The sequence below is a fragment of the Bombus pyrosoma genome, linkage group LG5, assembly GCF_014825855.1.
Source record: "Bombus pyrosoma isolate SC7728 linkage group LG5, ASM1482585v1, whole genome shotgun sequence".
Lineage (NCBI taxonomy): Eukaryota > Metazoa > Arthropoda > Insecta > Hymenoptera > Apidae > Bombus > Bombus pyrosoma.
In genome coordinates, this window is record NC_057774.1 from 7,058,530 (window position 1) to 7,080,756 (window position 22,227).

Consider the following 22,227-nt stretch of genomic DNA (forward strand, 5'->3'; position numbering starts at 1 on the left):
CAGAGAATCGTTAACAGTTACGAGAATTGTCAACAGATGGTGCTACATAATTGGTTTATGCCATAAAGAATCAAAGATGTCTGTCACGTATGATTTCAATCCAAGATCTGTACAGTCCTTGGGTCGACGCGACTAGCGTAGAGATTTTTCTTTCGTTATGAGAAATGTTTGAGTGGATTTCACAATTGTCTGTGCGCGCGTCCACGACGAAAAATGCGGAATTTTCACGGTCGCCGCATCTAATAACGCGTGCGCATTCAGTATATCTGCGTATCGAAAAATTATAGCCCCTAGTCGCCTAATAGTTTCGGCCTAATCGCACCAATTTCTCGTTGATTTCTCCAGTGAGATTTTGTTCTTTCTGCTTTCACATCCTAAAGAGTTGCACAATATTCAATATCGAGATGTCTGATGATACGAGTGTACGCGTTGCCGTACGGTAAGTCCAGGTTTTCTATTAAAACATCAATTCATCAAATTGTTTTTGTGGAAGACACTCTGTCAAGTAGGCTACATTGTCGCAAACTAAGCTACTAAAATGACGTACGCGGTGACAGCTTATATCACCGATGTGATACAGTTAATAATAACTGTAAGATTCGCGGGAGGTATTATTCGAATTCAAAACGTAAAAATTTTGCTGTAAAAAATACTGTACTTTTCCAATGTTTCCGTGATTTACGCGTATTGTCATTATATATTCTTTCCCGGTGTATCTTATCTATTGCTATAGATATGTATTTTTTCTTTCACTTGGGATCCATTGTTACGAATCCAACAATTAGAATTGCGAAAGGCATTGATTCCTGTTACACTTTCACGATTTTAGAAAATTCCTCTATTTAGACCGTTTCAACATGATTACAGATTTCTCCGAATATCCTTACTAAAACAGTTACACGAATTAACTATCGACATATTCATATGTTTCTTAATATCCTTAATTTTTTATTCACTTCTTTAAAATTATTTATTTTATTAACAAACACATAACGATATGTAAATGCGATATTTGTCATTAATATTTTTCGTTTTTATCTTCCAAATCTCCCTGTTATTTTTCGATGAAGTTATTTTATAATTGAAATGCCGTCAGCATTCTTTTTTACGCAGTACTGCATTGCGTACTTAAATCGCATAATATCTCCTTTTAAAGAATTGGATGCGTAGGTCGTAGGCTTTATTACCGGTTGTATAACGAACGACGAATATGCATCTCGATTTCTGATGAATGAATTTTTCCTCCCCCACCATATTTTCTTCGTTTCTTCATAATTTATTCAATTTCCAATTGTTTATATTAGTCATTCCTACCTTTATCCATCTGGTCCTTTCCTTATTTGAAGATTTTCAAATTGTTCTTTAGCTGCATTCTTCATGCATTTTGTCGTATATATTTCTTCTTACCATCGCGCGGGATTTTTATTACAGTAACAGCTGATACGTTGTGTACGATGATGTTGATTATAACACATTAAATGTGACTACAATGTAATACATTATATATGAATACGAATACGAATTGATTAAACGTAATTTATGTATGAAAAATAAAAATCATTTGTACTTTTTCTTTTTCATCTTTAATATTTAATTTTCTTCTATCGAAATATTAAGAAATATCGGTAATTCATAACTTATTGTTATTAATCACAGAATAAGGCCTCAAGTAGCACGTGAAGTAATTGACATGTGTAGAATTTGTACTCAAGTACCTCCAGGAGAACCCCAAGTCTTTCTTGGACCAGACAAGGCCTTTACATATGACTATGTTTTTGATACTGGTGTTGGACAAAGCACAATTCATGAAACATGTGTTGCACGTTTGGTAGAAGGTGCATTAGATGGATATAATGCAACTGTTCTTGCATATGGTCAAACTGGGTCTGGCAAAACATATACTATGGGTACTGGATTTGATGTGGAAGTAGGTGAAGCTGTAGTTGGAATTATTCCAAGAGCTATTAGACACCTGTTCAATGGTATTGCGGAAAAACAACAGCAGGCTAGAGAACGTGCACAAATGCCTCCGGAATTTAAGGTTTGCAAAGAAATTTTTGTATACAATTCTAATCTATGTTACTTCACTGAAATAAATTATTCTACTTATGAGTGAAATTTAATATCTCATAAGATAAAATGTTTCTTCTATATAAATTGTTTTCTTTATGTGTTATAATAGGTTACTGCACAATTTTTGGAATTGTATAATGAGGACTTAAAAGATTTACTAGGACCTGGTGGTCCTAGGGGTGGTGCTCGTATTCATGAAGATCCCTCGGGCAATATTCATTTAGCTGGAGTAGAACCACGAATTGTTACTAGTCCAGAGGAAGCATTGGAGTATTTAAGATTAGGAGCATTGTCACGTACAACTGGATCTACCCAAATGAATACCCAGTCATCAAGATCACATGCAATATTTACACTATATATAAAGCAGCAAAGATATGTAAAAGTTGAAGATCCAGATGCTGATGTCGATACAAGTGGCTCTGAACCTGCTGGTGAATTTGAAACTTTAACTGCAAAATTTCATTTTGTAGATTTAGCTGGATCAGAAAGGCTAAAAAGAACTGGTGCTACTGGAGATAGAGCAAAAGAAGGGATTTCTATAAATTGTGGATTGGTAATGTATTGACAATTTTAAAGGAGAACTACAGAATATTGTAATCACCATCAGAACAATTATTTTTTGCATTATAGTTGGCTTTAGGTAATGTAATTTCTGCACTTGGCGATAAGACGAAAAGAGCTTTACATGTACCATACAGAGATTCAAAGCTAACAAGGCTGCTTCAAGATTCACTAGGAGGTAATAGAATCATAAATATATTTATAAAATATATACTTTTATTCTAATTATATCAATTTATCAATAAATATTTATGTACAATGGTTGTAGGTAACAGTCAAACTGTTATGATAGCCTGTGTATCACCAAGTGATAGAGATTTTATGGAAACTTTAAGTACTCTGAAGTATGCAAACAGAGCAAGGAACATAAAGAATAAAGTTACAATTAATCAAGATAAGAGTTCAAGAACAATTGCTTCTCTTAGAAGAGAAATACAGCAGCTTCAATTAGAATTAATGGAATATAGGCAAGGTAAATATATAAAATATTATATGGATATGGAGAATTGGTTTTTATAACATATCATATTTATTATGAAAAGTAAAAATTTTAATTTGTTATTTATTTTTTATTAGGAAAAAGAGTTGTTGGTGAAGATGGTATAAACGATGCTTGGCATGAAAATCAAATGTTGAACAGTGAATTACAGAGTCTTCGTACTAGAGTAAAAGCCCTTTCAGAAACAGTTGAAGCATTGACAGCAAAGAATGTTCTTCTGCAGGCAGAAAAAGATACCGGTCAATGGTTGTCATCAACAGGTGAAAATCCTGAAGTGACGAGTTTAATACAAGGATATTTGCAAGAAATAGAAGAACTAAGAGCTCGTCTTTTAGAAGCAGAAGCAATGTATCAGCAATTGAAGAAACGTCAAATACAGGTATAATAGCATGTACATAGTTGTAAGGCATATAGTAATAGCAGATACATATGTTATTGACCTATGTAGCAATTGATTTTCTAATGTTATTTCAATTTACACAGGTTAATGCCGCCAATCCCTATGGTGATTCTGGATACATATTTCATAGTGACTCTACATCAGTATTAAATGATGCTAAGAAAGAACTACAAAAAGAAATTGAAACATTAACTGCATTAAAGGAACAGCATGGACATACTTCCAATATTGCTGGGAAAACAGGAGATGAAACAGAAGGTGATGATACAGAAGCAGGGCAGGATTCTGTAAGCGAAGATGATTCAGATGATGATTCCGATAGAAAAGGTATATATATATATTATAATTATATATACAATTTATATAATATATAATTGTATATAATATAATGTTTTGTAGAAGAAGACGAAGAAGAAGCAGCTATGGGTCGTGAATTGGAAGCTTTAACGTCAGATATTGATGTAAAACAACGACTAATACAAGAACTTGAACTTTCTCAACGACGTTTACAAACTATGAAGCAACATTACGAAGATAAACTTGCTCAATTACAAGCTCGTATCAGAAATACCCAAGAAGAAAGAGATAAGGTGTTGCAATCATTACAACAACAACCAATTCCACCAACAGAAAAAGTGAAAAAATTACGCGATGAATATGAAAAGAAACTTTCTGCTATGCAAAAAGAAGTACGACTTTTGCAATCTGCAAAAAAGGAACATGCGAGGCTACTTAAGAGTCAATCTCAGAATGAAAACAGGTTAAGAGGGCTTCGAAATGAACTGGCAGAAATGAAGCGAGCAAAAGTAAAACTTCTGAATAAAATGCGCGAAGAAGCACAGAGACATAAAGAAAATGAGTTGAGACGTAATAGAGAAATAGCACAATTGCGTAAGGAAAGTAGGAAGAATGCAAATACGATTCGAACGCTTGAGGCAGATAAAAGAATGAAAGAAGTAGTTCTTAGACGTAAACAAGAAGAAGTTTCAGCGTTAAGAAAACGAGACAGAGGTCTAAGCCAAAAGGCTGCCGGTAGAGCACCGCCTAAACCAATTAACCCGAAAGCATTAAAACAAAGGTGGCAAACATTTGAAAGAACCATTGCCAAGCAAGCATTGGCTAAGCAGGCAGCTGCAGAAACGGAGAGAGAAATGGAAAGACTTCTTCAGGAACGAGAAGAACTAGGTAGAGAACTTGAAAAACTTCAAAAACACAGAAATGTTATAGAAAGTTCGAGAGGTGACACAATCGACATAGATGAAGAAATTGATAATGTGAGAAGTAAAATTAGCTATCTACAGGTAACTTTCTTTTCTTATATTAGCGAAGTTAATGTTGCTTTGTTCTTCAAGTTATTTTTTACAGGATAGTATCTCTGAATGCCAACGTGATATGATGGAAATGGGAGATGGTGAAGGCGAAGGGGAACCTGGTGTTGAAGCTCTTATATCAACGATTCAGTCGGTAGATGAGGCTCAATATTTATTACAAAGAATGCTAGCTTTTACTGTCGAGCAAAGTTGCGTGGCTGCACAAAAGCAGCTTGAAGTCCGAGACATGGAATCAAGACTAAATCAAGTTGCGCAAGAAAGTGATGTGCAACATCAATTATTGGAGCACGTGTTGCGAGACAGAGATCTTTTATCGCTTACGAATAATCATAGTACTATGAATTATAGTCCACCTAGTTCTAGGAGTTCATCACCAGATAAGTAAGTCATACACTTATTAAGTCATACACGTCTTAGCAATATCTATTAGTAATATTTATTTAATTTGAAATATTAGTGAAAATTACACTCAAGTTATTGTTGGAGAGGAAAAACAACGTAATAATAAAGTACGCAGAAGGACTACACAACCTCAAGAGCTCCTTTATGGAGTTCAAGCTAATCCAGATAATTTAAAGACAGAAGAACAAAATCAAAGTCATAATCATCCACTTACGAGGGTGCCTAGTGCACCTGGTAGTTTAAAGTAAGTACAGTTATTCTCCAATAATTTAATCATATAATGAGAAATATAAAATGAACATTTTTCTTTCGTAAGAGGATTGGTTTTAACCAGAAGTCATGGTAGCATAAGTGGTGGATCCCCTACTCTAAGTCGACGTGATAGTACATCGCCAAGGCCGCTGCGACGACCGCTTCATCCTGGTGGAGGCTCCATGTGAGTGATAATCCTGCAGCACGTCCTAATTTTTATATTCTTTGTATATCTTTGTCTTGACGCCTTGTTTCATGCACTACTGGTTAAATTTTTTTCTTAAAAAGATCTGTATCATTCTCGAAAAGTGCATTTATTAATATTTTCATCATGAGATTTTAATTTTGTTTGAACTATAGCCAGAGAAGGTGTGCCAGTGACATAATTTCTTTTGTTATAAACACAAGAAAGTATGTATTAAGGGAATTAACTTTATTAAAAATTATTTCTTTTGATTCTATATTTTGTTTTTTTCACATTTTGTTTACGTTAATAATTTACAAAATAAGATTACTAACATACAAATTGTTGCATTAGGCAAGAAGATACAATTTGTACAAAATTTTCTATCTAATACGAAATGCATTTGAAAATTCGTTAGTTTTCGGGAAATTTGGTAATAATAACATTTTATTTATTGTTCTTACTACAGGTACCTTATTAAGATTGTTTTAATGCCAAACAATTTATTCAATGTATTATATACATTTCTATCTCTCTTTAATATAAATATGTATAAATGTCGCAAAATTTTCTATTTGTATAAAACACATTGTTTCGCAAAAGGATCACGAATTTGTATATATGTAAGCAGCTATTTTGTATACATGTCAATTAATAAATAAAAGCACAAACACTTAAGGTACACTGTTCTATGAAAATACTTTTAAAAAGCCCCTTGGTGGATCATTCTTTGTTTTGTTTTTTGTTTAAATTTCCTTAAACATTTTCTGTAATGAATCATGATGTGCATTAATTACAGTTTTCTCATAAATTGACCATTTATTATTACAGTTTTTATTTTCCAAGTGTCAATGTGTAATATTTTCTTATACTGTAATATATTTAATGTTATACAGATTAATATACTTATAATTCAGCAACACTGTTACTAATTATATTAAAATCAATTTACAATTATATCTTATAATAATGCACTTGCATGATCCATATTGTATTGAGCCAATATAGCATACCTCGGATTAAAATTGACAAGATTTCCGGCTAACTAACACGCTAACATAACAAACCCTCAACTAGGGAACAAGTAGCACATACAGATGTGTCATCACCTCCTGGATCTCCGACTACGTACCGACGGTTCAATAGTCGAGAAGAAAACGTTTTCTCTAGACTAACTGCAAGTAGACAACCAACATCTACAGATCCACAACCTATGAAAGGAATTATTTCTCAATATCAAGGCAAGGTAAATATAGTATGAATGCTGTATTCTATTAGTTGTACATGATATATATTGTTTTCAGACACAGCCACGAGCTGTTTTGCAATGCACTCACGTTGCCGAAGGACATAGCAAAGCAGTACTGACTATATGTGTAACTTCTGATTTGCTCTTCAGTGGTTCAAAAGGTATCAGATGTAAAACAAATATTTAACATCTTTAAAAGTATCCTACATTTCTCTCTCTTTCTCTCTTAATACTCTTTATACATTAATTATATATAAAATTTTTAGATCGAACTGTCAAAGTATGGGATTTAGGGACAGGAATAGAGAATCTCACATTAAGTGGTCATCCGAACAATGTCGTAGCGGTGAAATATTCACCAATGCATAATTTATTATTCAGTGTTTCTTCAGCATATGTAAAAGTTTGGGATTTGCGTACAGGAAACAGCTGCGTGAAAACTTTATTTTCATCTGGTCAAGCTCAAAGTGGACCACTCGCATTATCAACTCCATCTAGAGTACTTCAAGTTCCTGTTGGTGAAACAACTATCAATGATTTAGTGCTCAGTATAGATGAGCAAGAATTATATACCGCGTCTAGCGATAAAGTCAGAGTATGGGATCTCCGTAAATTAACACACACTGGAAGATTAAGTACACCACATACGGCAGCAGTAATGTGTTTAGCTGTCGCAGATGATGGAAGGGTGATAACAGGTAGCAAAGATCATCTGATATCTCTTGTTGAACCAAATGCATCTGGGCAATCGGTCAGTCTGGCACCTCCACATTATGATGGTGTTCAATGTTTGACAACTTACGAATCGACATTGTTTTCTGGCAAGTATTTTTAAAATCAAGTTTCTAACATCATTATCACCTTTAATACATTCGAGATATTTTTAAAATTTATAATAAACTTTTTTTAGGATCAAGGGATATGTGTATTAAACGATGGGATTTGAGCAGAATGGAATTAGTTCAATCATTAAATAATGCTCACAAAGATTGGATCTTGGGTTTGTGTATGATTAATAATGGATCTATAATGATATCTGGATGCAGAGGGGGTGTTTTAAAAGCCTGGTCTGTACCAAAGGATCAAGCAGAATGTATTCCAATAGGAGAAGTTCGAGCACACGGTACTGCTATCAATGCTGTAACAACTAATCAGCAACACGTTTTTACTGCAAGCAAGTAAGTATGCATTTTTGTATTGTTGCTCATACTTAAACTGACCCGAAGCATATTGGAAATATAAGCTGCAATAACATAAAAATTTTACATTATTCTAAATTAACTTTGAGGACTTGATTAGATAAATTATTTTACGTTGAAATATTTGCTCGGGTTCAGTACTTGACACAACTTTCTTGAATGGAATAACATCTAAAATGTTGATTGCAGCTCTGGAGAGGTGAAGCTGTGGCGTATTCCCGATTCCTCATTATCCATGTCTATTTCCACAGTTTCCCTTTAACTTATTTTACTATTTTGCTGCATAATATTCCTTTGCATTTATAATTCGTTGATGTGGTAATGCGCATGCTTGTCCACTCAGCTGTTTTATAAAAGTGTGTGGACATGTTTATCATAAATACATACCATGAATTTTATTTGATAAAATTTTAACTTTTCAGCTGGTAAATATTTATAAAAAAAACGGACAACAGTTCGTTTGCTTACGCACCTACATACTTGTTTATTATAATTTCGAAATTATTATTCCATACAATGAAAAAATAAATCATAAAATAATAGTAATTTTAATTTTCTGCCTCAAACGCTTTGATATGTAATTACCATCGAATGTAATGAAAATCGGAAATGCGCTTTAAATTTCTGTAAAATTGTTTATTGATATTACATGGTAGATTAGTTATTGAACATGAAAGAATAACTTAATGATATTTCTTTAAAATTTCATATTTCTTTTACCGATCAATTCTCATTCGTTTCTATCAAAGCTGTGTGTATTGCTTTTTGAAAGTATTTATGCAAGTTTTTAGCAAAAATTTGTCATTAATAGTGTGGTTGCAGTTATGAATGTATTCTATGTAAAACATTTGTTTGTTTGAATGAAGTTGTAGTAGAAAATAATACTTGTCATAATCATTGACTTGTATAAGTTAACGAATATGAAAATTTAATTTAATTTCTTGTATTACTTTGCTTCTATGTTATTTACACTCCAATATGGTGCATGCAATATGATGTCGACATGAAGTGATGCAACAGTGAGGCTGTGGAGCTACTATAAGAGAGATGCAAGAACTTTCCAGAGAAGCAACTCATTGAAAAGCTAATACATGCACTCATTGGAAATGTTGTATTTATTTTGTAATTATATTTTTTTATTTATTTGTTAATTTGTATTAATTTATAACACAATGGATAATTAATTCGAGGATTTGTAATGATAATGCACCTGACTATTGCCTGCTGATGTGTTAATTTCGATATTTTATGTTTGAGATCATATATGTATGATGTGTTTGACACTTTAAATATTTTATAACAAGTTTTACGTGTACTGCCTTAATGGATATAAGCATTTAACACATGTATAAAATTTATAAATGTAATTTTTAAATAACAAAACGATTCTATAGTATATAGAAATATGAAGTCCAAAGATGTATTATTAAAAAAATTGATTCAGCAAAAATTAAGTGCATTATCGTGGATTAAGTATAGTATTTAAACAAATTTACTTAATAAGAACAAATTTGGTATTATCTAGCATTTATTTTATTATGAACATGAAGGTCGTAATAATTATAATATTTATTCTTAGTACAAACAATTGTTGGTTAATACTGTACAGTCTGAGGTCTCTGTAGGTCCCATATGCTTGATATTGTCAGGGTTGGCTGTTATTTAGTTTTCTTCTAAAAATTTAAAAACAGTATTATATCTTATTATACTTATAATTACAAAAAATAAATGGACTAATAATAATATTAAATGTGGTTTTCTTTCAGTCCGAAAACTACATATAATAAAACAACAAGTTCCTACCTTTTTTTCTTTTTATGTGTTGTCAATGATTCTTGACCACTGTCATCTGCACTGTCTTCTGATTGACTACTACTACTAGTACTTGAAGAACTACTTGAAGAACCACTAGAAGAATCACTGGCAACACCTGTATCTTCTTTTACATCTATAGTTTCAGCTAATGCTGCTAATTCTGGTTCTTTATCCCTGAGTACTTTTAACCATTTACGTGATAATTTTGGTCTCCCCCGTACCTATAGCAAAATTATTAAAACATACGTATATTATTATACAGCATGTATATTATTTTATTGTGAATTCATTGTTTTATACATAAATTCTTACTGTTTTATGCCACACTACTGGAAAATTCGTACGGGAACAGAAATTTTGAGTAACTGCTATAGTTTCATCAAGATTTAAAACAACATGCCACCAACCGCCAGGAACAAAAACAGTTTCACCAGGATTTTGTAAAATCTCTATTGGCAAACAATCTTGTGGCCAGGTAGGCAATTTTGTACGTGGATAAATAACAGAAAACCATGTAATAGCTTCATCTCTTTGTTTACCACCCTCAGCCGCGGATACCTTAAGAAGTTCTCGCGGAGTATGTGTAGGAAATAAACACCACCTTTTATGTCCAGAAATCAGTGCATTCCAGGCACTTGTTCCTAATGGATCTATGTGTATGCCTGTACCTGTATTCACATTACTTATTCATAACGTAGTCTAAAATAATTGTTTAGATAAAGCAGTTATTTATATAGATATCTTTTAAAGCAGGTAATATTATTACTGTAATTTTTTATGATTTTATGAAAGTAATTAAAATACTTACCAGACCTAGCAGGTCCCATAACAAACCAACGATACGGCGGTCTTCTATGTTCTCCAGCATATTGAAACAAATCATCACGGAAATATTTAGGAATAACATAATCCTCTAGTAATTTTTTTCGTCTAGGATGTTCACCAAAGGAACTATCAAAGATATACAAAGGTGAATCATCTTCATTATTAAGCATATAGCGTACATAATATTTCATCTTCATTTTTACACTATATCCTTCATTGTCTTCACCACATTTAAACTTTTGATTTCTGTATTTTTTTACTAATCTCTGCATTTTAATAGAGAATTATTAGTCATAGATAATAATATATTTTGTAATTAATTTAAAAAACATGTACCTCTATAGTCCATTTATACTGGGCTTTCCAACCATTTTGAACACCTTGTATTATCACAGGTTTGTAAGGTTTCTCATATTTTTCTATAAATTCCTCTGTAGATACTTTAGATTCATCAATACGATCCACATTGTCAATGAAATTCCAAAACGATTCAAATTTTTTACTATAGCCATGTTGGATCCAAGCAGCCTTATCACCAAGTTCTAGAAGAAACATTGAACTATTGTAAAGAAAAGAACAGGAACGATTTTTGAAAAAATGAAACGTTTGAATAATATAAAAATAATAAAATATATTATGTAAACAATGAAGGTTTATTAAGATCTGTATATATTACTGACACTATATAATTTATTATATTTAATGTTTATACAGCAATTTAAACGGTAAACTATTTACGTATAAGTGCATTATATTATATTATTATCGCAATACTTTCAGGAAATTTGGAGTTACATCATCCAAGGTCGGCAAAGATAGTTCGGTCTTGTATCACATATCCAAATTCTGTTTATAACGACGAGCGTCACAAGAAGACAAACGGTGTCTCAATTACTTCTAGTCATACTAGCAATATAAAATAATTCGTCAAGAATAATTGTTTGTTAAAAGTAATTTACGCCCATATCACGTCAACGTATAGGTTATAAAATTAGGTTATGACATGTTTACCTGGTCTAGCTTTCCTTTTAACCTCTTTGATCCTTTTTTTCGCACGGTGATCTAATTTCAATTCGTCCGACATGGCTACACGTTTATTGTGTTACCTAATTAACCTAGTTTTAATATATTTACAATTTACAATCAAAAAATATGTGCAACACGTCATTCAGTGGTAACTGTACTTTTTAGTTCGCATAAACTCCGTAAGGTGAATCAAAACCTCGGTAGATATTTTCACAAGTATATGGAACATTTAGTACAACTTTCTTGTTAATATTTTATTAAGTATATGTTCTTTTTATTTTGATCTCATGTTACACAATTTTTTCAAATGTACATCCGGCGTCCAGTACATCTTTGACTTTACTACTCAACATGATGACCTTAAATAGCAGAACTAAAGTTCTGTACATTATCTACAGAGGCGCTGATTCTTGTGTGGACTGCCTACGTGACAAATACCATGTTCTATCAATAGGTCATCCCGTAAATGTAATTGCGCTTCTAGAAGTATCGATATCGTAACTTTCGCTCTCATATATACGTAACCATGTATATAGATTATCCTCTTATTTAAAACGAAACATTATTATATATACTAAAAGGAATAACGGCCCTAAACATTATATGTATATCACATCCCAAACTTTATTCAGTAAATTGAATTTTTCTAATCGTCAATTCGTTATTAACTCCTTATATTATAGCATACATATATAATATAAAAAACAATCTGCTCTGGTGGTCTGATTAATTTCATTAACAGACGGAAATTCATCTCTACTGAGTTTATTTCCTTGCAAATGTAAAATGAATAAAGTGACATTGAAAAAAAATGTGAAATAATAACAACACAACAAGAAAGTTGTATCCGCGGTCGAAAGTTCAACGGTTCCAGAGGCGCATGCGCAGTAAAGTAAGTTAGCGCGGAACACCCGGATGTGCTGCCGCACGAGCACGATACGGTAGAAGGAAGAGACATGACGCCATGTTTTGATGTCGTCATCCCCCCCCAAACCGCTGTTTCTCGAGTAGCACAATAGTCTGTCAGTGTTTTTCTGTTGTGCGCCTCGTGTTCCGTGTTCCTTTCGGTGGCCGTTTTGGCGTGCTCCATTTCGTCCTTCCCATCGTCGCGTCGAATGTTGGATGCTTGCCTTTCGGGCTAACGATTGTCCTCGTGGATTGACGGTCGCTGGAGGTGGCCCTTCGTGTCTTTTCATGTCCGGCGATGTAACCGCGGAGCGGGGGGATCCGCGAGCGTCGTCTACGTGGTGGTAGTGTCCTAGTGCGGGGAGGACGAGCGACCACGATCCTCCACCGAACGGTTAATCCAAGTGGTTACGTCACACACGATCCTGAGCTGGGCTTTCGAAAGAAACGACTTACTAAAGAAGTGGAAGGCGACGACGACGGGGACGAGGACGACGGGCCTGCTAAAATGGAGCTGCGCCTGCACTCGCCAGCCGGAGCAGAACCGATCGTCTATCAATGGCCCCTCACCTCCGGATCCGGATCTGTGAGTAGTGGACCCTCCTAATTACGTACTTGTGATTGTTCTATCTCTGGGAAATACTACGTGATATTGTTGGAAATACATAAAATGCTGGTACGTGACCTGTCTTTTATCCCTCACTCTCACAGCTGATCGTATATGTACCGCACTACGCGATTTTTTCCCACCTTTATTTCATCTCGTTGTCACGTTTATTTTACTCTGTCGGAAAGATCGTGTAATGTTCTCTACATCGTGTAATTATTTGTAATTATTTGTTATTATATATGAGGTTTTTAATTGTTCACTGTATACTCTGTGTACGTATGCATGTAGAGAAAAAAATAATGGTTCTTTGGTTTTTCCAAACAAAATAGTTTCCTTTAAATTCCTTGTATAAATTATTTATTGTAGGTTAATCGTTTCTTTATTGTAAATAAAGATAATAATGAAATATGGATATTGTCATAAATTATAAGTTATCTGTGTTAAATTACAAATGTAGTGATATAATTTTTATGTTATAATGATTATTTTATTGACTTTAATTTGTAAAGACATTTATTTGTTTAAATACATTTAAAAACATTTGTATTAGAGTCATAAATCAAAGGATACTGATTTATGACATTAGGAAATCTCAAATAGGAGGTCATCCTTATTGCAGGCTATAAATCTTCATTAGAATATAACATATCCTCTATTTCCTGTATATTCTTTTGTATATGGTTTTATAAAATATATTTAGGGCATAAATTTTAAAGTTGGAAAATATTGACAGATAAAAAATATTTTTATATTTATGTTTAAGTTACTGAATAAGTTTATTAAAAAAGGAAAAGATAAAACAGAATTTTACATAATGTTTATGAAAATTATATATTTGAGAGAGAATCAAATGAATTTTATTAATTAATTATAGGATCGTCATGATGGTGCACTTGATGTTGTTGAAACAATGAGATGGGTTTGTGAGGATTTGCCAGATCTAAAGCTACCATTAGAAAATAACATTTTATGTGATTATGACACAAGAGATTATGAAAGTATGAAAAATTTATGTGACAAATTTAATAGAGCAATTGATAGTTTAGTTCAACTGGTAAGTAAAATAATTAGTTATATTTAATTAAATCCATAATTTATTCGTAATAATTGAGCATAATTTGACACAGGAGAAAGGCACTAGTTTACCATCTCAAAGATTGAATAAAAGACCTAGTCGAGGTTTACTTAGGCATATACTTCAGCAAACATATAATCAAGCAGTAGTGGAACCAGACAAATTAAATCAGTACGAGCCATTTTCACCAGAAGTGTATGGGGAAACAAGTTATGAACTTGTGTGTCAAATGATTGATCAAATTGATGTAACAGAAGATGATGTATTTGTTGACTTGGGATCTGGAGTTGGACAAGTGGTTCTTCAAATGGCTGCAGCAACTTTATGCAAAATTTGTATTGGAGTTGAAAGAGCTGATGTACCATCAAGATATGCACAGGTACATTACTTCTTTAAGATATTTTGGAGACGGTACTGTTGAATTAATAATTAATATTATCTGTACAAGTCTTATTTTTGTCAAATATTAGAGTATGGAAGTAAACTTTCGTAAATGGTTGAATTGGTATGGGAAAAGATGCGGTGAATATCGTTTGGTAAAAGGCGATTTTTTAGCTGATGAACATCGTGAAAGCATTACTGGAGCTACGATAGTGTTTGTTAATAATTTTGCATTCGGTCCAACGGTGGATCATCAACTGAAAGAACGATTTGCTGATTTACGGGATGGAGCACGAATCGTATCGTCAAAATCATTTTGTCCCCTCAACTTTCGCATAACGGATAGAAATCTCAGTGGTAATACATCATATTTTTATAAAAGACGCAATATACGTGCAGCGTCACAAACATATCCTTCTTATTTACAGATATTGGTACAATAATGCATGTGTCAGAGATGTCACCACTAAAGGGTTCTGTCTCGTGGACTGGTAAACCGGTGTCTTATTATTTACATGTAATTGATCGTACTAAGTTAGAACGTTATTTCCACCGCTTAAAGAATAACAAGCAAGGTGGCGATGAAAATTCTGATTCTGTGATAAATAACACTGCCAACAATAATAATAAGGTTACAAATAGAGGTGAGAGAGGCGATAGAGCTAAACGGGATCTTTCGAGGCAGTTAGAAAGCCCGAATCATTCGGAGCAACAAGGAACGAATAGCGATTCTGATGCAGATGAGAATAACATTAAAAATCGTCGGCAATCAAATAAGATCCGTAGAAAACTAAATAGAAAATCAAATGGTATAAGACCTCCAGCTAGAGGCAGACAGAGGGGAAGAGGCGTGAAGAAATCAAAGCCCAAGAAAGCAATTAATATTTCTGGTTTGGACTTACTGCATAGCCAAACATTACTGAGTACATCTCCACAAGCTTTGGGAAAGAAACCACCGCCCGCGCCTGGTTGTGTGGATCAACAGCTGTCTTCATTATCACTTTCATTACAGTCACATTCCACCTCTGTGCATGAAGAACTTAGTATACCACCTGCTCCGTCCGCCACTCCGTACGCATTACAGATACTTTTGGACTTGTACAGGTATCTTTGCTTTCTGTAAAATATACATATATGTATGCTGTTTGTATACGTATTTCTTTATACAAATACATTTTCGTACGCAGGGACCAATTTATGCTCATGTTAGAATCAATGAGAACTCCTTCGTACAGAGTATCAGTCAATACAGATATTGCAAAAGAAAGAGAAAGAAATTCAAAGTTACAATCGAGAGCGGCGCAATTAGAAAAACAAATAAAGGTATTAATTGATGATAGTGTAGCACTTTTAAAAGCAAGAATGACCGAGTTAGGTATAAATGCGACATCGCCTGGAGATTTACTTGCAAAGGCTAAGGAGATAGTTCTTAGACATAAACAGTTGCAAGCTAAAGCAAGTAAGCTACAGGCCCAGGTTGCATCTATGGAAAATGAACAATCGAGATTAACTGCGCTTAGACATCAAGAATTACAAGAAAAGTATAGTAGTCTCACAAATACGAATGGCATATCAAATCCATCACAACCACTTACTCAGGATTACATATTGAAAGAAATTTCTGCAACTTTGTCTCAACGTAAAAGATTACATTGTCAGGTTGGTAGAATGTTCTTATCATCATTTTTATTACTAAAAAATATACTATAATTAAATACAAACAAATGTTTAAATACATAAATTGAGTCCTAATAAATTTACAGGTGTCCAAATTGGAACATGAACTAAATGTTCTGGAAAGAGCAAGTAATGAAAAACAAGTTGCTGCAATAGCTCAGCAACAAAGAGAGGCACTAGGTTCTAAACACTCGCAAAGTCAACATCATCATCAGCAGCAAAATGGAAAGAGCGGATCGTCACGAAAAAATAGAGAAGGACGTTCTAGATCGCAAGAATGGCCTGATGTTCCTGATATTGGGAAAATACAGGAAAATAATCCAGAAATATTGGCGCAAAAGATCTTGGAAACCGGCAGACAAATAGAAGCTGGCCGAATATTAAACAGACAAAATACTAGTACCAGTACTAATTCTAGAACCAGACTGCCACAAGCATCTCTCAGTTTTTCTACTACTTCACCATCCATTTCATCCTCACAATCGCAAATAAATAATAAGGAGACAACAAATAGAACTCAGGAACCTCCTAGGGTTGCAAATTTCGAAGATAGGTTAAAGAGTATCATTACGAGTGTTTTAAATGAAGATCAACAAAATAGAAATAAGCAACAACAAATGCAACTACAGGTGCAATTACAAAATCAGACTGAGCAAGATAGAAAACGTATTGCATTGCCACAAAATGTTTCTACTCCTGATTATACACAGGTAATATTATAATAATTTTATCTCAATTATTTTATGTAATATGTAAACCACTTTTCCATAGGTTTCACCTGCGAAGTTAGCACTTCGTCGTCACCTCTCTCAAGAACGTCTTTCCTCTCATTTAACACCATCTGATAGGCCAACAATCGACTCGAGGCAATCGAGTCATGATAATCGTATTGTAACAGGAGGAAATGGATTGCTCGGCACTAGAACAATTGGTGATTTGGTCAGTGGAGAAATAGAGAGAACGCTAGAAATTTCCAATCAATCTATAATAAATGCTGCTGTTGATATGAGCGCAATTGTAAGGCCAGAAAATGTATATTCTCCTATCAGTAGACCAGCTAGTGCAGAAGGTGATGCTGGCTTGTCAACTCTAGCGCACGTAGCAAGTTACGCTCCAACTTCTTCTGCCATTTCGACATGTACTCCTACTACTACTTCAAGATCATCTGTGTTATTTACTCCAGTAACACAACCACAAAGGTATTATATTATACGTTTTCTAGCAGTAATTGTGTTCTTATAAATTAGAAGCTCCATTTTATAATTCATTTTTCCTTATTTAGATACACACCAGTCCAGTTACCTCGTGCAGATATCAAACCTTATCATGAATCGTATTTCTCTGACAATCCTTCTCAGTCACTCACACAGGCCCATCCACCACCATCATTACATACATCACAGGCAACATCAAACGGCGAGCTTTTGCCAGTAGAAGGATTAGCTGCATCTTTACATGCTCGTATTTTAAATAATCACAACACAAAAGCCGAGTCAATACTGACTACAAATAGAAGGTATTAGAATTTTATTTAGTTTTCCTTTTCCTTTCTTTTGTGTTAGGAAAAGTGATTTGACCCATATATTTCTGGTGTAATAGATTTCAACCATATCCTCGATATGCAACCAGTAGCAACAGTAATGGCAGTACAACAACAAATGGTATGGTGACAGCCATTTGTCAGTCACAACCTTCGATGTCACTAAAAACGGAGGCAGTAGTATCATCAGTAAGCACAAGCGGAGCGCCATTGAGTCCTCTCGTGGAACCACATTCTAATACGTCCACGCCGCTAGTCGATGAGCCCCAAATGACAACGCAGAGACAACGAAACGGTATTGGCGATGACGGTGAGCCGAACGTTCTATATTTCAATTTTACTCCTTCTATTATGCATTCTCTCAAAGTATTAGAGTAGGAAATGCTTTGGAATGTATATATCCAAGTTTTAAAATATGCTTTTCACACTGGCTGTAAGGAAAAATATGAGTATATTTGAAATCTTGAAATATTTCTAAATACTAAAAACTAATTTTTACGATGTGATCACAGCAATATAAAATAGCAATACAAGTTACCAATCCAGCAACAGAATAGAAAAAAATATCTTGAAATTAATGCAAATATATTTCGCTTTTACATTCCACAATTAGCATTTTGACTTTACTGTACACAAAGTGTATTTGCTCTACTCATCAATACTCTAAATCTTTACTATACAGAATCTACACTCTAAACACCTTGCTTTATCTTTTTTAAGACACTATCTTATTAGTTTCCGCTATGCACCTTTTATTAGTTTTTTTATGCACTAATGGTTTACAATCATTGTCTATGGTTTCCCCTATCTCATGGAGCTGGTACTTGATCTTTATTTATATTTATTTTTGTTGTTGTTTGCTGTATTTGTTAGATGCACTGTAGCTGTTTGTTGGTTAGATCTGTCTGTCACATACTCAATCTCACTCACAACCCTTGAAGCTTGTTTTATTAGAGATTGAGACACATTCAGAGGGAGAAATCAAAAAGTACGGCTGCCTGTGGGTTGGTTCGTGGTTGCTGGTGAGTTATCCCACAGGAGTTGTCCAAAATTCCTTTTTTATATTAGTGTTATTACAGCCATTCGATAAAATGCAAATTTAGATTTTTAGTTTTCTTATATATTTTTTATATTATATAAATATTAGACATATTTTCTATATAATATAATAAATTTTCCATGAAAATAAGCCAGACTCAAGAAATTTTTTTGGTAAAAAGAATAATAAAGGTTATTTCACAATTTACAGCCTACTTATGCATAACAAGGAACTTAAGAACAGATGAAGCATGTTAGATTTATATAAAAATACTGTATCTTTAGTTGATGGGTTTTTGTAATTTTTGGTGCATGCTTTTCTGCATGATAGCATAATATATAAAATGCGATTAATGTAGTGTTTCTTTCATTGAGTAGTTATATGCGTTGTACAAGAAAAGATGAAGTGGATTTTACAAGGTACTGTACATGATAAATATCGCACATATTTTATTTTTTATTTGCATAACAAAAATAAAACAAATGACATTTACTAACTACATGATGAACATTTACATCGTAGTATTTATCTCTATTGACAACTATATTTCAAGCAGTACTACTTCTTATACACTATCTTCAAAATAATATTTACTATCTCCATACACAATACAGATAATATACTATTTTACCAATAGAATCATTTTATTACACAATAACTATGATCTAACACGTATGTGCATAGTGCATATAAGGAATGACAAAGTAACAATTACAATTATACAAATATCTACCTTACTGTACGATTATTGAAAAGGGTTATTGGCTTATTTTTATGAAAATACGTTGTACCGTCTTAGAGCGTGTAAGCAGTGCATCTAAGTGGAGTTCATTTTACAGACGGAGAAGCAGATTGGCAAGATCGTATCAGTTCTGGATTTGATAGACTGGTTGCATTCGCGTCGACGGAGCTGGACAAGCGAAGAAGATCTACAGAGGGAGTAAATACAAGTCCTGACAGCGGTTTAGGGTCGGACAGCACGGTGACGGGACCTCCACCGGTGATTCCGTCGCCAGATGAAGCACTGGGACCTCCACGTACACCTTCACCGACCAGTCCTCGCCCACCGAATCCCTCCAACAGTAGTAGTACGAGCAGTAACAGCAGTAGTAGCAGTAGCACATCTTCGGTGCCTCTAAAATATCAACGTCATCCAGATCCGGAACGACACCATTTTAAGAAAAAATTTTTTCATAGAGATTGGAACAACTCTGGAAGTACCAGTAAGTTTCGTCCTAAAGGCAAGGATTGGGATTGGAATCATTCAGGACAATGGCCTTCGAATGACGAACAATCTTAATCAATTTTTTATACAGCGTGTCTTCATAAGCTAGTATGTTAAGCTTTTTAACGGGTTGTACCTTATGGTTTGATTGACAGAAATAAGTTGAATGCAAGTCTATCTTTCTTTAGTTACAGATCTAATAAAACTCCATTTATCGAACACCATCTTTGCAACGAAGCTTTATTTAGCGATTCTATGTAACCGAGTTTTATTTACGTTCTATTTATCCATGAGTATGACGTCATATTATTTGAATGAAATCGTAGGTAGTAGGAAGAGTCAGTGAACTGCAGTTATATGAACTGTTTGTTTCTACGTGGATTCAGATAAATAGAGTTTTATTCGTGTATTATTTCGTTTCATAGTAGAAATATTATTTTCTGCTTTCCTTTTTGTTCTTCGTAATGTAGCGTTTAAGACAATTCTAAATTATTTTGGAACATACATGTATATTGTTGCAGTATAAGACACTTTTTGTGACTCAGCTACAAGTTGTGGTACTTGTATTCGACTTAAAAATTTTCCTTCTTTAATTATTTTTTTCCTTTGGACTAAAGAATAAGAAATGACACAATGAAGTGAGATCTTCTATAATTTGCCTTTTATATATTTCATCCAAATATTTATTTATTTAACGGAGACCTTGATCACAAGGCTAAAAGTACTATGAAATTTTTTCGGAATGCTACATTTCGATAGTAAAATCTATTTAATATTTAGTCGTATACGCACGCGTATATTAAAACGCGAAGTACCGAAGAACGTCAAAGACGCTGTTATACATTACTCACTGATAAGCATTTGAAGTTAATATTAACTACTACATTTTTTGATGAAAGAAAAAAAACAATTTAGAAGATAATCATTGTCGATTTGATATATGGACATACGGTGAGAATGTGTTTGCCTTCATAAAATATATGCTAATACCATAGAGATTATATTCCGTAAAAAAAAAAGAAAAGGAGAAGTTAAACAATTTGTAAATGGATTCGTCTATAATTATGGTATGTGACTATCACATATAAAATGTAGTAAGTTAAAGAAAAGTGCTGTGTAAAAAATCTACCATATATTATGGGCGTCGTAGCTAACGTAACTAGCTCACAAAAAGGGAAGAAAAGAAGCTACCAAAACCTATGTGTGTTCGTAGCAAATATTCGCTGCATATTTTATACGCAGCTCTGTATCCCCCAATTGTTTCCGGAGGATGCAGTTATCGAAGTGTTCACTGTTGCTCATAAACGGATATGACGACAGACAGCGAAGAATAGTCATTTCACTAACCGGAAGTTAAATCTAACTCATCTTTCTTTTTTGTTTTTGTTTCTTTTTTTGGCACAAATTTAGCCACTGATTTTTAAGATTGTGCAAAATAATCCAAAGAACGACCTCTCCACGAGAGTTTAAATAAAGAAATTTTCCCAGCAGAGTTTGATCAGACTTGAAATAATCTCGCTGGCGAATACGAGATTCGATTTGTAAATAAAATGCGACGTACCTTTTAAAAAATACGCGCATCTACATTGTATAAAAGATTTTTTAGTCATTGTGTCATAAATATAGCAGAAAGTTTGTAAAAACGAGGGAAAGAAACAACCGAGTAACTGTCAACAATTGAAATGTAAGAAAAAAGAAAAGAAAAGGGAGTTTAGAAGAAAATCGACCGCTCCTCGTACATGATTGTAATTAGTTATCAAATTATTTAATAATCCTCTTATACATTAGTACGATATAATTAAATAACGATGTAGGCACCTGCCAAGTTTAGCATGTTATATACACTGCCGAAAAACTTCTTTAATTTTATTATTGATCATTATTATTATTTATTGTTTCTATTGAAATATTTTAATACTAAGGTTTTTGTAACAAGCATATTTTCTCTTTCATTC

General features: G+C 33.5%; 3 protein-coding genes across 7 annotated transcripts; 2 read left to right on the forward strand and 1 right to left on the reverse strand.

Moving 5' to 3' along the window:
• Nucleotides 1-15: 15 nt before the first annotated feature.
• LOC122567650 (kinesin-like protein KIF21A) lies at nucleotides 16-9,458 on the forward strand. 2 transcript variants are annotated; one of them, XM_043726429.1, is made up of 16 exons: nucleotides 16-439; nucleotides 1,657-2,041; nucleotides 2,183-2,629; nucleotides 2,707-2,815; nucleotides 2,906-3,109; nucleotides 3,214-3,515; nucleotides 3,620-3,863; nucleotides 3,936-4,837; nucleotides 4,902-5,248; nucleotides 5,325-5,513; nucleotides 5,586-5,705; nucleotides 6,783-6,951; nucleotides 7,010-7,115; nucleotides 7,221-7,775; nucleotides 7,865-8,132; nucleotides 8,343-9,156. In XM_043726429.1, the coding sequence occupies exons 1-16, from the start codon at nucleotides 405-407 to the stop codon at nucleotides 8,413-8,415; spliced, it is 4,455 nt and encodes a 1,484-aa protein (XP_043582364.1). In that variant the 5' UTR covers nucleotides 16-404; the 3' UTR covers nucleotides 8,416-9,156. The 2 variants fall into 2 exon arrangements, with proteins under 2 accessions (XP_043582364.1, XP_043582363.1); XM_043726428.1 differs by lacking the exon at nucleotides 8,343-9,156 and adding an exon at nucleotides 9,163-9,458 and having other exon boundaries at nucleotides 17-439.
• Nucleotides 9,459-9,663: 205 nt separating this feature from the next.
• Nucleotides 9,664-12,167, reverse strand: LOC122567660 (bifunctional arginine demethylase and lysyl-hydroxylase PSR). The gene is made up of 6 exons (XM_043726460.1): nucleotides 11,805-12,167; nucleotides 11,130-11,335; nucleotides 10,777-11,059; nucleotides 10,281-10,636; nucleotides 9,957-10,189; nucleotides 9,664-9,826 (listed from the first exon to the last, which is right to left on the reverse strand). The coding sequence occupies exons 1-6, from the start codon at nucleotides 11,875-11,877 to the stop codon at nucleotides 9,799-9,801; spliced, it is 1,179 nt and encodes a 392-aa protein (XP_043582395.1). The 5' UTR covers nucleotides 11,878-12,167; the 3' UTR covers nucleotides 9,664-9,798.
• A 364-nt stretch (nucleotides 12,168-12,531) lies between these two features.
• Nucleotides 12,532-22,210, forward strand: LOC122567651 (histone-lysine N-methyltransferase, H3 lysine-79 specific). Of its 4 annotated transcripts, none has more exons than XR_006316859.1 (12): nucleotides 12,532-13,311; nucleotides 14,210-14,389; nucleotides 14,463-14,789; nucleotides 14,881-15,148; nucleotides 15,220-15,895; nucleotides 15,979-16,450; nucleotides 16,555-17,178; nucleotides 17,240-17,667; nucleotides 17,751-17,984; nucleotides 18,068-18,318; nucleotides 18,882-19,030; nucleotides 19,887-20,024. XR_006316859.1 is itself a non-coding variant. In XM_043726430.1 (12 exons), the coding sequence occupies exons 1-12, from the start codon at nucleotides 13,234-13,236 to the stop codon at nucleotides 20,345-20,347; spliced, it is 4,041 nt and encodes a 1,346-aa protein (XP_043582365.1). In that variant the 5' UTR covers nucleotides 12,532-13,233; the 3' UTR covers nucleotides 20,348-22,210. The 4 variants fall into 4 exon arrangements, 3 of the variants coding, with proteins under 3 accessions (XP_043582365.1, XP_043582366.1, XP_043582367.1); XM_043726430.1 differs by lacking the exon at nucleotides 18,882-19,030 and adding an exon at nucleotides 19,425-19,466 and having other exon boundaries at nucleotides 19,887-22,210; XM_043726432.1 differs by lacking the exon at nucleotides 18,882-19,030 and adding an exon at nucleotides 19,425-19,466 and having other exon boundaries at nucleotides 13,291-13,401; nucleotides 19,887-22,210.
• The last annotated feature ends 17 nt before the right edge of the window (nucleotides 22,211-22,227 follow it).